Here is a 17,994-nt window from a genome sequence, read left to right on the forward strand (position 1 = left end):
TGTCTGAGAATATGGTCAACTAAAGGCCTTTGACTTTAGCCTTGACTTCAGAGAAATAGATGCGAACCAGGAATTTCCTCAGTTCCAGGCCAAGGGGGACTTTACTAGTGACGGTCTTTTTGTGGAGGTAGAATCCCCTATCTTAACATCTTCAGTCCTGTATGTAAGCCAGTTGGCTATCCAGCAAGTGACACAGGAGTTTATCCCTAATTCATTGAACTTGCCAGTGGGGAGTTGTGTTGAATGCTTTGACAAGACTGAGGTAGGAAGTATGCAGCATTTTTCCTGCAGCTGGAACTTCCACAGAGATTCCTCACAAGAAAAATGCAGGGCATTGACAAAATGTCCTATGCGGATTGCCTCAAAGCCCTATCTCTATACTCTTTTTCCTACAGACTGCTAAGAGGTGATTTATGCCTGGCAATCAAGTTATCCTTGGATCCCACTTTGATGGACCTTTTGCATATCCACAAAATGAAGAGCACCACACAACTACTAGATCTAAAGACTTAACCTTTGCTTGTGACTTAAACATGACATGTTGGTGGGACAGATATGTAGCTCAGAGAATCCCCATTCTCTGGAATAGGCTTCCCATCTATATGAAGCAGAGCTGTTCCGTAACCCTATTCAAGTGCAACCTGGACCTGTGGATGTGAAATAGGAAACTCGCCCCTGGTATGACAACTATGTCTCTGACAGACAGAGGCAGCATTTAAATCAAACCTTTACTAATATACACCACTTACAATAACTTCTAAGGCACAATAACTTGTGGGATAGATTTGGGTTACATGGCTAGGCTTATAAAGGCCCCAGTGACTGTTAGCCTGGTATACACCTATGAACCTATTACACTGATCACATTGCTCCCTCTGCATTCACACAGCTACCACACAACACAACACATATTACACTGTTCACATTATTGACTTCACATTCACACAACTACCCTGCATACATTTATCTCTGCATTATACAAATATACATTACACCATACATAGCATCTTTCAAAAGACACTAGCACTCACATACCCTAGAAATTCCAGAACCCTCATTCAAATCATCTGTCTCATTTAATGTGATTTACATGTTTAGCATATGGTCCCTTATTGTTTCCTATCAGTCAGTACAATTTATACCTGAATTCATTTTCGGTTCTGTTATGCACATTTTAGGGTCACATTATTTCCCTATAGCATCATTTTCTTACACTAAGTGTATTTGTTATGCACCCCTACTCCTAAGTCAGGAAAACACTGACGTAAGGTGTACTTCATAGGTTAGTTCTTCCAAGATGATGTAACTTACTAATATTTCACTGCTCCACTCTTTTTGAGATGTTAATACAGGTTTCACTGAAAGCTTAGGCTTATATTAATCTCATTGACTACATTTCATGTGTGCTTGAAAAATGTAAGGAGGATCACTTGTCTTTCCAAAGTATTTTTTGGTGTTTTGCTTATATGTGATTTTATATCATTACAGTAGAAGTAGTTCTGAGAAAAAGAACACTAGCAAGAGAAAAGCTCTGGAATAAGTATCATGCATTGGAAGGCAGTTTAAGGAAGTGAAAATACAGTTATACAATGCAGAGTATCAAAAAATGAGGAAGTGAAAATACAGTTATACATTGCACAATATCAAAACCTGATGTTTTATTGAGTTACACATGTATTGCCATCCTGTGATTAATTTGCAAACTCGCATTTTCATAAAGCTAAAATAAAATCCATTAGATATCAGTAACCTACAATGAAAACATTCATTCACTGACTACCCACTTAATCCAATCATGGTTGTAAGGTGTCTATCCTGTCCCTCCCTGGGTGCAAGGCAGTGAAACTAATTTTGAACATGGCACCAACCGATTACATGATGTGCACATTCATGTATTGTCACACAGCAAACACACCTAACGGCAGTTTGGAGTAACACAAACCAATTCAACTATGGCACATTTTTGGAATGTGAAAGGAAAGTGGAATACTGGGTAAAAAGCCATGTAAACGTAGGGAGACATACAAATCCTGCACAAAAAACACCTCAGCCATGATCTGATGTGCAGAACCAAGAAATGTGAAGCAGTTGCACTAACATCTGTGACACTGTGCTAATTCCACAAAAATGTGCTGTTATCAGTTACTAACCAACATATCAAATAGGCAAGAAATAATGCTTGACAAAATGTGTGCTAAATAACTCCCGCCCAGGGGTGTTCTGAGGCCCAACCCACACATGGAGGGCCTGTACAATACCGGAAGGGCATTATTTACACAATAACACACACCCATGAAGGCATTATTGCTCTTAGAGAATGGGCTGTCTGTTAAATTGTTTTGTATTTTTTTAATTGATATATATATATATATATATGTATATATATATATATAATATATGTATATATATACGCACACACACAGACACACAAACAGACACTATATATATATATATATATATATATATATATATATATATATATATATATATATATATATATACACACACACACACACACACACACATATATATATATATATATATATATATATATATATATATATATATGTATAATTTTGATGTAAAATAGTTCATCTACCTACTGTTTCAAACTTGCTGCAGTATATTACATGCTGGCAAATCATTAGGGGTTGAAGTCCTTAAATAATGAGTTATATTTGAGTTTCACATTTTATTATAGCTCTCATCTAATCAGGGACAAATTGTAATAGAATCAGGGACAAATTCAGAGGTTATCAGGTACACTTTTAAAATATTAGTGCTATAAATCTGAGGCATTAACAGTATAAGGGAATGTAAATTAATATACATTTTCTGAAGAAAAAGTCTGTAACTCTTGTCACACCCCTGCACTGGCCCAGTAATTAAGGAGCCTCAGTCCTCACCACTGTCACCAGTGAGGGATGTACACATTGGGAGGATGACAAGTACACACACAGTAAATTACAATTTCCCTTAAGAGCAAACAGAGATCACAGTCAATCGGGGGCTGGTTTCTATCTCTTTCTCCAGATCCTAGATAAGACTCCCCACTGGCACAGCTATAGAGTTAAGATCTCTGCTGAGTGGCCAAGCTAAGGCCTCCAACGCCCTCTCTGTCCAACCAGTGCTTTGTGTCCCTGCTCAAGTAGCTGACACACACTTTGAGATTTGATTGCTATACAAATACACACACACACACACACACACACACACACACACACACACACACACACACACACACACACACACACACCTGGGAAAGGCTGGCACAGGTTTAGTAGCTATGCCCCCCTTCTGTCTAGACTATAAGGTAGTACCAGCTGCCACCAGCCACCCTTACTTATCAACTATTATAAGACCCTTGCCAAAGGGTGTCCAATCCTACTGTGTAATGTTCCTATTATCTAAATGGTAACTGTGACCAAAACTTTCAAGGCTATTTAAGAGTGGCCTGTACAGTGTCACCAAATACATATGCAAGTACAAACAAACCAGCCACAATTAAAAGGTTTAAATATATTTAATGTTGTTGTCTTTCAGCTTTTCCCGGTTAGGGGTCGCCACAGCAGAACTCCGGTCCACTAATGATTAGCAGTAGATTTTCATGAACGCCGAGGTGCCAGCTCGACATTCAACCTTCAATGAAGGCACGCCCATTTTACGCATGTCTTTTGAACGCCCACCTAACCGCGGGGAGGACATGCAGACTCCACACAGAAGGCACTCCCCGCACTCCAGCCGAGAATCAAATGGGAGAACCTCTTGCTGTGAGGCAACAATGCTACCGCTGCACCACCGCGGATGTAATAAAAGAACAAGACAATACTCAATACAGTAATTACAGAGTTCAAAATCACAGGAAATATTTTAAAACAACATTGCAGGACAGTGGCAAATAAATACAGAAAACATCTAAACTAACCTTACTATATTCCTATCTATTTCTAAGACAGATTACTGTACCCTGATTACTTACTATTAGCAAGGGAAGTGCTGATGAGAGGATGTTTCCAGGTCCAAAGACAAATACAAAATGCACAGACTTTCTCTGAGAGAATTCTTAAATTACTTTCAAACATTACTGCTGGGTCAGCTGGATGACATCACTCTTTGTTACCTGCCTTCAGTTCCCAGGCTAATAGAAACTTAACAAACTTTAACATTTCTCGGTGCAAAATACTTATCTCTCAGATGTGCAGCTGCTAGTAAGTCACAGAGCAATAAAAATAGTTTACATTTTAAACCTAGTAATTATTTCTGTTTCAAGACAATAGAAATAAATTTCTATCTCTAGATATCCTGTCTCCTTCAGTGAAACTGAGAGATAAACACAATTGTAAAACATTCTGATTCCAACCTATTTACTTGAAGCCTTGCAAGTTAACTTTTTATGTTCCAAGTTCCACTATTAAAACATACATTTGCACAGGTATATAGTTTATATACATTTCTGTTCTTTTCCAATGGGGTACATTGTGGTTACATTCTTGAAGCTCAGTACATAACATACAGTTCTGTATAAATCATAGCAATATTCACAAATAACATAGAATTATTTACAAAATTCCAGCTAGCTGGGCTGGCAGTCTCACAACTCTATTTATTGTCATTGTTTATTAAGTGTAATTCACCACCTTTACTCCAATAGTCCCCAGTTTTAGGAGGGATTGAAGGAAGAAGAGCTAAAATTTGAGTCAAAATCAAAGGTGTCCCTGAAAATCAGGGACAGGTGAGAGGTATGGACTTCATATCCATCAGAGAATGCATGTTAACATAAAGTATGATTTATAGCAACTTTCTAATTGTATAACTGTAATATTTAAAATTTGTCCCTGTTTTTGAGCCTTTGTCCTCCATTATTTTAGGCTTTATCTGGATTTCTTGAGGTAAGAGGTTGAGAGGTATGCATATCTTTTAAGAGTTGCATCACTGCTCGATCTCTCTCACACACATATACACACACACTTCTACTTTCATGCATGTAAGCACCCATACACACACACACACACACACACACACACACACACACACACACACACACACACACATGGATAGAAACATTAACAGACTCATACACATATTTTTATTATCGTTAGTTTTAATTTTACAGTCACTAAACAGCAAAAGTGCTGCTTAGTGAGTGTAAAATAACAGCGGATACTATTTCCATTACAGTCTGAGCTCCACCGCAGCTTAATAAGCTTCCATGAAACAGCATACTCATTTTTCAGTGTGCATTACTTGTGCATTAACATCCTACTGGAGAACGTTCATTCTCCAATCAGAGTGGCAGTGTACAGGTCACCCATTCTCTAAGAAACTGTAACACACTACGAAAAAAACTGATAACATATTTGATTCCTCCCAGATAAGAGCAACAACAAAAATATACTGACAAAATCTTAATTTCACCTGCGTAAGAACAATATTTTATCAAACATTGCTGATTGGGTGGTATCTAATTGTTGATCTTGTACCTCACCATTCAGTTCATATGGGAACTTATTAGAAACCTTTTTCAAACAGTCCAGTAATGATTTGCCTGCTTCCAGCATGAAAGCAAATGACATTTGTTAATATAACTGAAAACATTAATGACAAATTGCTGACACTGTCTTCTTCTTTACCCTTACATTAAAAACATGATATATAGATGTCAAATATCATGTATGACAACTGGCTTTGACTTAACTTTGCTTTCCTGCATTTTCTCACAAACTCGTTTTACATATTGCTGCGTGTTTGTTTTCAGTAGTACAAGTGAAATGTAACATTACATTAGCAGTGGAGTTTTGCCTTATATATCTTTTTGACTCAGATATATCTCTGAGGGGATTAATCTGGTATGGGGGAATTAAGCAGCAGTAATATAGTAATGCAGGCTTTACATCATTCATACATGAGCACACATGTACACATATGTGCACAGAGTACCTCTCAGCTGTACAGATTTTTGCAGAATATCCATATTTGTGCCTCATATTTTGATCCATTGTTCATAAAATTGTGCTTTTCTAGCAAATTAGTAGCAAATGATTAAAGACTGAAGTTAAACAATAATGATAGACATTTGAGTTTCAGACTTCATACCATTCAGAAAATTCCTGCTAATTTACAACCTGTTATTCTATCAACTTTCTAAGATTGTAAGAGCAATATTTAAAAATGTTCCCTATTTTTGGGCCTTTGCCCCACATTTTTATGGCTTTGTCCAGATTTCTTGCTCTAAGAGGTTGAGAGGTATGGCACACACACACACACACACACACACACACACACACACACACACACACACACACACACACACACACACACACACACTCTTCTATTTTAGTTTATTTAATTTTAGATTTCTAAGTAGTAATACTAAATGAAAGCATCATGTTCTGAATATAAAACTCATAGCTAATATTTGTAGGAAATACTTAATTCTGCTAAATATTTCCTTTTACAGATGTTCTAAACACCAAACAAGAAGTTAAGCTACAATGGGTGTCAACTCCACCAAACAAAGTAAGTTATTTCCAGTAGTAATCTTTGGATTGTGGGTATGAAATATATTTTTAAGCATTTATCTTAGTTAAAATTTCCAAAGTTTCTGCAGTGCTGAAACATTGAATAAAATATAAAAAATAAAGTGAAGAGTGTTAATGGCCAAATTATCACATTCATGATAAAACAGTTACAGGCAAGTTTAAAATTACTCAGAAGTGGTACAGTCATGCAATTATCTGTCTTTTGTACTGTGTTTAGTGTAATGAAGATTCTATAGTAAAATCAGTTGTTTTGATTTAATACCTTGATTATGTGAACTCTGTTACATTGGGTGGCTGATATCTTGTCACTAGGTTGTCTATATTTCCACACTCATTCCACTGACCTGATGTCTTGGCTACGTTGTGTCATGGCAGTTTTCCACTGACGTGATATGTTGGCTAGGTTGTGTGATGGTAGTTTTCCACCAATGTGATGTATTAGCTAGGTTGTGTGATGGTACTTTTCCACTGATGTGATGTATTGGCTATGTTGTGTCATGGCAGTTTTCCACCAACATGATGTATTGGCTAGGTTGTATGATGGTAGTGTTCCACTGATGCGATGTATTGGCTAGGTTATCAGCAGTTTGTGCGACGGCAGTTGCATACAGACTGCGCTGCATGCTTGATATGGACATGCTCTTCCTGGGTACAACACTGCCTTTCAGCTGCAGCAGTGTGAAGTACTGTAGGCAGCATGATTCAGTTAGAGTATAACAAGTATTTAGCCATAATTCAAACTCATTCCAGCTCAGTAAGTCTGTATTGTTTGTCTATTTTAATCATATTATATTGCGTGTGAATGTAAGGAAGGGGAGAGGGGGATTATATCACCTGTGTCTCCGGTTGTATGTCTCTGTCTTAAGTACCCTGTTTATAGCTCTAATTATGCAGATAGTATGTTTCTATGTTTTTGTTTTTCCTAGATTGCTCTTTGGAGTGTTCCATGCTATCTAATGTATACACTATGTTAGATGATGCACACATTGATGAAAATTTACTTTATACCACAGTCCATTCATTATACATATCTTGTACTTATTTCTACATCTGTGTAGATGTTTTCTGTTCTTGCACTATATTATTGATATGTGACATTCATTACAGCACTGGAATAAATTCTTTGCAGGGCACCTTTCATATTTTCCAGCAGGAACTTCACAAGTACAGCAAGGTGCAATGGCCAAAAAAACTGGTAAATGCAAAGTCAAAATCGGCCAGCATTCAACAAGATCACGGTATAATAATCACCAACGTTTTATTCAAAATGAACCATTCATCTAAAAGATGATGTTAAACAGGCCGTTTTTGCCAACAACTACCTTCATCAGTGCAATAGAACCACATCCCATCAGTGCATTTATATAATACAAGCTCACTATTCATCGGCTAACTATAAATGTTCATTTAAGCCTGGTGTGAATAATGCCCCTAACCTAATAATCCACGCTTTCTCTTTTTTACTTAAGATGTCATGTCATCCAGCTTTGCTCATTCTATTAGACCAAATCTTAACAATAATAATAAAAGTAAATCTGGCAGTAGGATGTTTTAAAGTATTTTAAATAATGCATTGGATGAATGTTTGTTCCTTATATTACTCAAATGTTCTGAAATTCTAATTCTGACTAGACATGATGTCTGTCCAGCATAGAATGCAAAATATGTACATGCAGTGAGATACACAACCCAATCAGAGCTACAATTACCAAAAACATGAATATCTAAAAAGTTAAAATGTTTTAGCAGTGAATTGTTCTATTTTCACTATAAATTTACACATTAAGCAATGTCCACAAGGATAACATCCCTTGAGGATACCCCCCATCTAAAGTCATTTGTTGTCCATCTGGTGTATGAAATTTCATTTTATAATGATTTAACATATCTCCCAATATTATTCCTCTACAATACGAAAACAAACATCTGGATGGAATAATTTCCTTCAGTGTGTTATCTATCAACAATATAGACCAGTGTTTCTAAATGATGTTCTTAAAAAAACAACATCTTTCTCCCAAAACTGGTTGTTAATATCAATACATTATCTGTTACTTTATTTGTTTGATAATGCAAAGTTTGTGCTCTACTTAAATGTTTAATTGAATTGCATACCTTAAGCAAATTATTTCTGTTATATCCCCTGATGCAAAATATGTCAATTAATTCAGACTTATGTTTCTCAAACTCTGTATGAGATGAACAAATTCTCCTTATTCTTAAAAATTGTGATTTAGGTACGTTATGTATAGTATGTCCTGGGTGGCAGCTCATAGCATGCAACAAAGTGTTGAATTGTGGGTATTTATGACTAACACTACTATCTAAAATTCCATCTCCTAATACCTTAATATCTACATCAAGGAATGTGATGTTGCTTTAATTATGTTGTACAGCAAATATAATGTCCAGTTAGGATTAATATTTCAAAAGAAGGTTGTTGATGAAACAAATAAGTTTAACATCATGTTTTAAATTAATGGTTCATTTTGAATACAAAATTGGAGATTATTATACCACGACCTTGCTGAGTGCTGGTTGATTTTGACTTTGCATTTACCACCTTTCATATTTTCTTAATGTTCCAGCATTCCTCTGACAGTATACATTTTGTTCTTTTTAGGTATTATTCTACCTGTATGCTAAATTATGGCATTGGTTATTTATGTTTCCTGTATGCTAAATTCTGCAATTTATTATTCATGTTTCCTGTATGCTAAATTCTGGCATTAAATATTTGTATTTCCTGTATATTAAATTCTGGCATTGATTATTGATATTTTCTGTATGCTAAATTCTGGCATTGATTATTCATTCTTCTTCTGCAGACGCTATTTATTTAAGCTTATGTGTACTCCGTATATTACCAACACAGTCTACTAATGTTGTTCACATTTAGTATCATACTTCTGATATACTGCTCAGCTTGTTCTGTGTTACTCAGTTTCTGCTTAGATTTTCAGTGTATATCAATGTTGCATACAGTGTGCATTGTGATGTATTACAGATCTCTTGTTCCGTGTTTATTCCAGATGTAATTGATTTTTATTTATGACTGGAGGAGCTTTTCTCCATGAGCCTCCACAGGATGGGACACACTTAAATGGGTTTTATCCTGGTGGACCTTCCTAGTCAACCAATTCTTCGTCTTCTCCCAGCTTTTCCTGATTAGGGGTCGCCACAGTGGATCACCTGTCTGCTCATGATTGGCAGTGGAGTTTTACAGTGTTGAGTTGCCAGCCCGGAGCCCAACCTTCCACTGAAGGCACACACATGCACACCTAGGGCCAATTTGGAGTGTTCAATCCACCTAAAGCATGTCTTTGGGATGTGGGAGGAAACCGGAGCACCCAGAGGAAACCCATACGACCACAGGGAGGACATGCAGACTCCACACAGAAGGCACCCCAGCTGAGGATTGAACCGCAGAACCTCTTGCTGTGAGGCAACAATGTTAACCACTGCACCACCGTGGCCGCCCTTCCTAGTCAACCAATATAAATTAATAAATAAAAAACAAATTAATAATCAAAATATGTCTGACCTCACCCACAAATTTCTTAGCAAATGTCATATATCTGTGTTGCATATTTTTTGAGCTGTGCTGTTGGCTTCAAATGTATGATTAAAGACTTGCACTATGGAAAGTTCATCTGTATATATTTTGATATAAACTGTATGTTATGATCTAAAGTTTCATTTCAGCAAGCCTGTTCTGTGTTATTAGGAAGGTACTTATTGCTGAAGCAGTGAGAGCTAAATAAACTCCTGCTGTATAGACCTGAGGGATTCTACATATATGCCCAAATATGAGGTTATTGAAGTGATGAACCAGAAGTTAGAGGATAAGAGCACAATAAAGAAATCCAACTCCAAGAATGTCAATACTTTATTACAAAGCTTTCGGAAATAAATCCTTCTTAAGGAGGTTGCTTAAGCACTGAAGAAGGATTTATTTCTGAAAGCTTTATAATAAAGTATTGGCATTCTTGGAGTTGGATTTTTTTACATATAATTCTACATATAATTAGGCATAATAAGTAAAATGAAGTACACACCTTTATACTGATTGTATTGTACTAAGATCTCTTAGAATTTGCTTCTTGTTTAAATGCTGTAGCATAGCAACCATTTGGTATGTCAGAAATACTTTTTTAATGTGCTGTGCATACACCATATGGTATGGTAACAACTTGTAAATAATGAGTATTGTAAACTCGTCTCATGTAAATCACCTGATGAAGTGCTGTTAAAAGCAAAGCTTGCAATCCACAATAGCAAAGGCATTTATTTCTCACAGCTGGGGATTTTGAGAACAAGAATGGAGATGCTTGGGTGACTCTTACTGGAAGACATGGTGATTCTACTGAAGGAGAACCAGGAGCCTAACTAGATATTGTCAAGAGCACCAGGAGTTTAATTGTGGATTTATTTATTTCAAGAATACCAGAAGCCAAACTGTGACTATATTTGGTCAGCTAGGCCAGAGCTGTAGTATCAGTCATATGAATTGAAAGAATCAGGTTTCATGCAGAGACTTAAAAAAATGGACTAACAAATATCGAGTTGGATTGTAAAACAATTTAACTTGCATTGAACAAAATGTGTGACTCTTTTCTTTTCAACACACCTGATACACTTGTAATAGGTGACTCTATCGTCAGGCACACTGACGTCCCGCTCACCAGGCTGAACAAGGAGAAGGTCACGGTGAGCTGCCTGTCGGGCGCTAGGATCCGCCACATAACACAAGCACTCAGGTCACTCCAAGGCAAGTACAAGTATGACTCAGTCATTGTCCATGCTGGTGTGAATGACCTGAGATGTACCTCCCTGGACTACATGAAAACAGACATAGAGGAGCTCTCTGAGCATGTGGCCCAGGCCGGTATGACCCTGACCTTGAGTAGCATCTTACCCTCACCAAGAATGATGCCACAATATGAAGACAAGATGATCAATTTCAACAATTGGCTTAAGTATTGGTGTCATTCAAAGGGGATCCAATGCCTGTCAGCCTGGGATGACATGCTCGACAAGCCACGATGCTTCGCTAGGGATGGCTTGCACCTGTCACCCCTGGGCTTTCAGATATTGGCAAAGGCTCTTGCTAGTCCCATAGTGCCTTTTTTAAGCAAGGCTCAAAAGACAAACCCACCTCCATAGGTATCACAAGGGATAAGAAACTAAGAGTAATGCTACTCAATGCCAGAAGTCTAAACCTCAAGATGCATGCACTCAAAACTCTCCTTAGCATGGAGAATATCGATATCTGTGCAGTAACAGAAACCTGGTTCAAGGCTCCCGAGAGCACCCCAGCACTACCAGGTTAGACCTCATACCATGCTTTTTGGCCCCAAAACTTGGACCGAACCAGAAAAGGAGGGGGAATATCAATATTCGTCAAAGATACCCACACCTCCAGGTTGGTGGCAAAGCACGTAGCATCAGAAACTATCCATGTGCAACTAACAGTGGGTAAAACTGCCTTCCAGTTTATAGCCTGCTACAGACCACCCTCCCAAACCCAGGAACCCCACTCAGCCTTCCTGAGAACACTGGAAAATATGAAGGTCTCTCCAAACACCATTATATTGGGCGACTTCAACTACCCAAACATAGGCTGGGAGCATTACTCTAGCTCCAACATCCTAGCTCAAAGGTTCCTAGAATTTATAAACTCAAATGCTATGGAACAACTTGTTACCACTCCCACAAGAGGGGAAAACATACTGGACCTGATCATCACCAACATGGGGACTCTATGCTCCAGACCAGAAGTGTATCCCTCACTGGTAAGATCAGACCATAAACTAATCTCATTGGATATTCACATCCCGACCCCACCCCCTGCCCAGAAAACCACAGTGAAAAACTTCTCTAAAGCAAATTTCACACTCCTCAAAACCGAGGTGGAATCCTTCAAAGCCCTCGGGCCTGTGGAAAATACGGCCCAGACCGCAGAATCCTTTATAAACGCATTCTATGAACACCTTCAGGAATGCATGGATCATGCAATCCCAAATAAAACCAAGACCCAATCCTCCAAAGGCAGACGTCCTGTCTGGTGGACCTCAGCCATAAACAAACTATACAATAGAAGGAGGAAGCTACTACATGATAGAGCAAAATCCCAAAAAGGGAAGGCAGCTCTGATCAGTGTTAGCAAAAAACTATGGGCACTCATAAAATTGTCTAAGGCCAGCTTCAAGAGAAAAATTGCACAGGACACTAAGGATAATCACAAGGCTTTCTGTAGTTATGTTAAGAACCTGGGTAGGAATTCCCAGATATGCTCAGAATTAGTCCAAAATGACAAAAAATACACCGAACCCACAGACATTGCCAACATCCTAGCTGACAGATTCAGCGCAAACTTCTCCCCCCCCACCAAAAGGGCAAATATCTATCCCAGCAGAGTGCTGCCCCCCTGACATCTCAGATGCTCAGGTAAGAGCCGCCCTCTCCAAAGAAAAAAACACAGCATCAATGGGACCAGACGGTGTCCCGGGCTGCGCCCTACATGAACTCCAAGAAGAGCTAAACCCAAACATAAAACTACTGTTCAATCTCAGCCTTACCACAGGATATGTACCCAAAGAGTGGCGTACAGCAACTGTGGTCCCTCTCCACAAAGGTGGTGCCTCAACGGATCCTGGAAACTATCGCCCCATAAGCCTGACTAGCTTGGTCTGCAAAGCTATGGAAAGGATCATCATGGACCTCATAAATAAAGATATTGGGGACCTACAGACACTGGATCCTACCCAGTTCGGCTTTGTTAAGGGCAGATCCTGCCTCTTAAACCTGGTCAATTTCTTTGAAACAGTCACCAAGGCCATTGATGAGGGAAGGTGGTCCACACAGCCTACCTGGACCTCGCAAAGCCTTCAATACAATACCCCACTCTGGCATTATAGATAAGCTCACCAGCTTAAATATAAACCCCTATGTCACTAGATGGGTTGCAAACTGGCTCAAGGACAGAACCCACATGGTTAGAATTGCTGGAGCCATGTCAGACTCCAAACCAGTTACAAGTGGCATCCCACAAGGCTCAGTCCTGGGACCTCTCCTGTTCGGTATATATTTCTCGGAGGTACAGGCCAACACGGAAGGACTGTGGCTGACCAAGTTCGCAGATGACTGCAAACTGGGCGCTAAAATCGACTCTCCAGCTGACACAAGCATCCTCCAAAAGGGCCTCATAGAAACAGACAACTGGTGCCAGAGCCATGGCCTCAAGCTACACGCCAAAAGTGTATAGTCATCCCTTTGGCAAAACAAAGTGCCCACAAATTACCACATAGGTGGTAATCCATTAAGAAATGGAAGAAGTAATTAGGACCTGGGGACCCAAGTTGATAGCAATCTCTCATTTGACAACCACGTGGCCAAAGTGGTTAGAAAAACATTTTATATAGTCCACCTAATCATGAAGGGATTCACATCTAGATCAGAGGAGGTCATCGTGCCTCTTTACTCATCCCTCATCAGGCCCATAATTGAGTACAATGCCCCTTTGGGATGTACCTTACCAGACACCTGCAGCAACTGGAAAGACCCCAAAAGTACCTCACCAAGAGGATCAAAGGGCTCAAACAGATGCCATATGCTGCCCGGTTAAAGAAACTCCAGCTCTACTCAGTGGCATATCGCCTGCTCAGAGGCGATCTGTGCCTGACGTATAAAGCCATGTCCAACCCAGAATTAATGGACATGCTGCACCTCAGAAAATCCAAATCCCATCGAGCTACGCGCTCGAGAGACTTGAACCTCAGCACTGAAATAAATAGGACATGCTGGAGGGACAGATTCATAACCCAGAGGCTCTCTTCACTCTGGAATAAAATCCCAGTCCAGGTTAGGCAGAGTCCCTCATTGTCTCTCTTCAAGAGGAATCTTGATGGGTGGATGGGGGAATCGTAGGTTTACCCTGGGTATCACTTCTGTGTCACTGTTAGACAGAGGCACAGTATACTAACCTCGAAAAAAGGCATAGCAAAATTCATTTAAAATGGGTGGCGAAAGCCAAACACACTCTGGCTAGGCTTATAAATGCCCTAGGGCAGATAGCCTAGTATGAACCTATGAACCTATAAAAAATGGAAATAAACTGCAATAACTTTTTTGAAGAAAGTGTTTCCTATGTACAATGGTTACTGCAACGGTGGCTTCAGTAGGCATAATTTGGTTAATATAAAATTACATCATTTTCTTCTTTTCTGCATCACAGCCTGCAACTGCAGAAACATTTTTTATTACCTGAGAGAGAGAGAGAGAGAGATGGAGAGAGAATCTTTGTTTAGTTTGTGAGTCAACTGTTTCACTTTGGCAAGGTAAATGTAGAGAGTCACAGAGACCCTGGTACAGACCAGCATAAATACATGCCAGCATGTAATAGCTCTTACTGAGTTGAGTGTAACGTTTCAGGAAAGGGGTGAGACTACTGATAAACACTAGTTTCCAGAAACCAATGAATACGATAGCTACCGTACTGAACACCTCAAAGACAATCTCATCATGAAAGTGAGTAAAGAAGGTAATATTAAAGTATGCCTTGCTGTTTTTAAGAACTATGTGACTCAGGAGGTTTGGGTTCAATCTGACAGAGCTAAAACTTTGTCTTCTCAACTTACATGGGAAGCTATGAAAGCATACATGCACTTGGAAGGCACTGACTATATGGACTATCAAACACTAAAAAAAAAAATGTTAACTAGGTTTGCTATCTTTCCCAAAACACTAACAATGAAATTTCATAACTGGATATTTAACATAAGTAAAAGCAGTAAGACCACAAGTGTGTAATCTGAAGCATATTTAACCTTATGGTGAGAACCAGAAGCGAACAGTACAATTAAAATGATAGATGTTTTAGCAGTTGAGAAATTCAAAAGAGCATTCCCAAGTAATTTACATAAATTGGCTAGTCAGAGCGACCCTAACTGTACTGATAAACTGGTTGTGCTAATAGAAAGGTTACTGGCTGAGTAGCATAAGCCTGTACTTAAGAATGCAGAAATAAATGCCTATAAGCATGCAAAAACTGTCAGCAACTTTAATTGTATATTTTAGTTGAGGGAAGAGAAGGTACATTGCTATATGTTGCTTAACTAGATACAGGAATGCTTTAGCTAACAAAAATATGATTCCTAACCAACATGTTAGCAATGAAAATGTAAATGCCAAACATATTCATAATGCAATTTCTAACCAACACTCTTCTAATAAAAATGTACCAATGGAATGTAATAAAGTAACTGGTACAATAACAGAAACAGCTTATTGTCTCTGTGCTACTACCAACTTAACTAAAAGACAATGGTGTCACTGCTCGATATATACAACAACAACTTAAAACACACCAAACACTTTATTGCAAAGCTTTCGGGTCTACACCCTTCATCAGTACAATTCAACTAGAATCATTCAGTATTTAAATAGGAGATACAAATAAGTCACATGCTTCAGTCCACCTATCACTCTATTTAACAATCAAAACTTAAAGGAACCATTTATATAACATATAATATATTCCATAAATATATTTAAAATAACAATTATGTAAAACGATATGCCTACATTGTCTTCAAAGGCATATTACATACACAAATACATATACTCATATGCACACATATATACATATATATACATATATATATATATATATATATATATATATATATATATATATATATGTGTGTATATATACACTTATATACATATATACACACACATGTACACATACACATATACACACACACACACACACACACACACACACACACACACACACACACACACACACACACACACACACACACACACACACTCACACACACATACACACTCACACATACATACACACACATACACACCATATTACAAAACTAATTTATAACTTCTCTCTTCGTCTTTTCATTAATACTGGTTTTAAACTAACAGCATTATTTAAACCAGGACTCATATCAGCCTGTAGTCTAATAATCCATTCAAATTCTTTAAGCTCCAACAGATTATTCATATCACCTTTCCTTATACTCATTTGTACTATATCTAGTACCCTGAATTTAAACTTATGCTGTTCGCCCTTATCCAAAATATGCCTACTCAACGCATTTGTTATTACTTTCCTTCTTATATCTGATTTATGCTCTACAATCCTTTCCTTCAGCTTCCTGGTCATCTTGCCTACATAGAATGATACACATGATGTACAAGTAGCCAAATAGACCACTTGTATTACATTACAAGTTGTCAAAACCTTTGAAACATAAACTTCTCCAGTTATCGGGTGCTTAAACAAATCATCACCCTCATATAAATCATTACAGAAGGAACAATTATAACATTTTCTTGTTCCTACTGCGTACCCCACTTTTTCAGGTTTTAATTTAAAATCCTTATAACAAAGTTTTTGTTTTAATGTTTCCAAATTTCTGTAGGCATAGCTTGGCTGCCCCCACTATAGTCCTTATTTCAGGCATAGCCAATAGAATGGGCCAATTTTTCTCTATTATTTTACGTACATTATTTGTATTTAGATTAGTAGGAAGCTATTAGGGAATACTGCTGGAGCTAGCAGGTGAAAACAATTAGAAGCGGGCAATTACACAGGCAGAATAGTAGCTCAGCCAAGCACTTAAAACTATGCAAACAGCAGTACAGGATGTATCTCTCAAGAGACACTGCAAGACAGGAGTAAGCTATTAGAAGTGAAAACTGAAAAAGCTGAACTCAGAGCAGAAATGCTAGGGGCTACCATAGCTGTCATAAGGAGACATAGGTGACTTGCTGAGGGTGGTGACAATGCAGATGGTGCCAGACAACCCACAGTGAGGAGACAGAGAAGAGTGTACAGGCCCAGGGTCACCTACCACGGGTTACATGAGCTGGAGATAGTAGAGCGTTATGGAGTGGACAGAGACCTCCTGCAGCAAATTGTCGAGCTGTGCAGGCCATGCCTCACACACAGAACCAACAGAGGGGAACCCATCCCAGTGGAAACCAAGGTATGTGTTGGCCTAAGAATACTAGCAACAGGTACCTTCCAGAGACCAACTGGTGATATGATGGGGATATCACAGGCATCAGCCTCCAGGGTACTGCACCAGTTCCTAGATGCCATGTCAGCACATGTCGGTGATCATGTATATTTCCCATATGCCCATGAGGTATTGGCCAGCAATATGCATCTCTTCCAGCAAATAGCGGAATACCCTGAGGTAGTGGGTGCAATAGACTGCACGCACATACACATAAAAGCACCAGCTGGTGAGTGGGGTAGGGCCTACATTAACTGCAAGGGCTTCCCCTCTATCAACTGCCAGGTCATGTGTGATGCCCAGGGCATAATAATGAATGTGTGTGCTGGCTGCCCTGGGAACTACCATGATTCCCACATCTGGCATTTGACGCAGCTGTACCAGACATTTGCCATCGGGGACATCCC

General features: G+C 38.7%; 1 protein-coding gene across 1 annotated transcript in view; it reads left to right on the top strand.

The window, feature by feature from the left end:
- The window catches only part of LOC122805547 (tyrosine-protein kinase Mer-like), a 643,235-nt gene that overhangs the window by 90,827 nt on the left and 534,414 nt on the right, over nucleotides 1–17,994 (top strand). Inside the window, exon 2 of the mRNA XM_044075763.1 lies at nucleotides 6,458–6,516. Within this exon, the coding sequence (XP_043931698.1) occupies nucleotides 6,458–6,516 (59 nt within the window). The remainder of the gene's footprint in view (nucleotides 1–6,457; nucleotides 6,517–17,994) is intronic.

This window comes from Protopterus annectens, chromosome 6.part1 (assembly GCF_019279795.1).
Source record: "Protopterus annectens isolate FY-2018-M chromosome 6.part1, PAN1.0, whole genome shotgun sequence".
In the NCBI taxonomy this organism is placed as follows: domain Eukaryota; kingdom Metazoa; phylum Chordata; order Ceratodontiformes; family Protopteridae; genus Protopterus; species Protopterus annectens.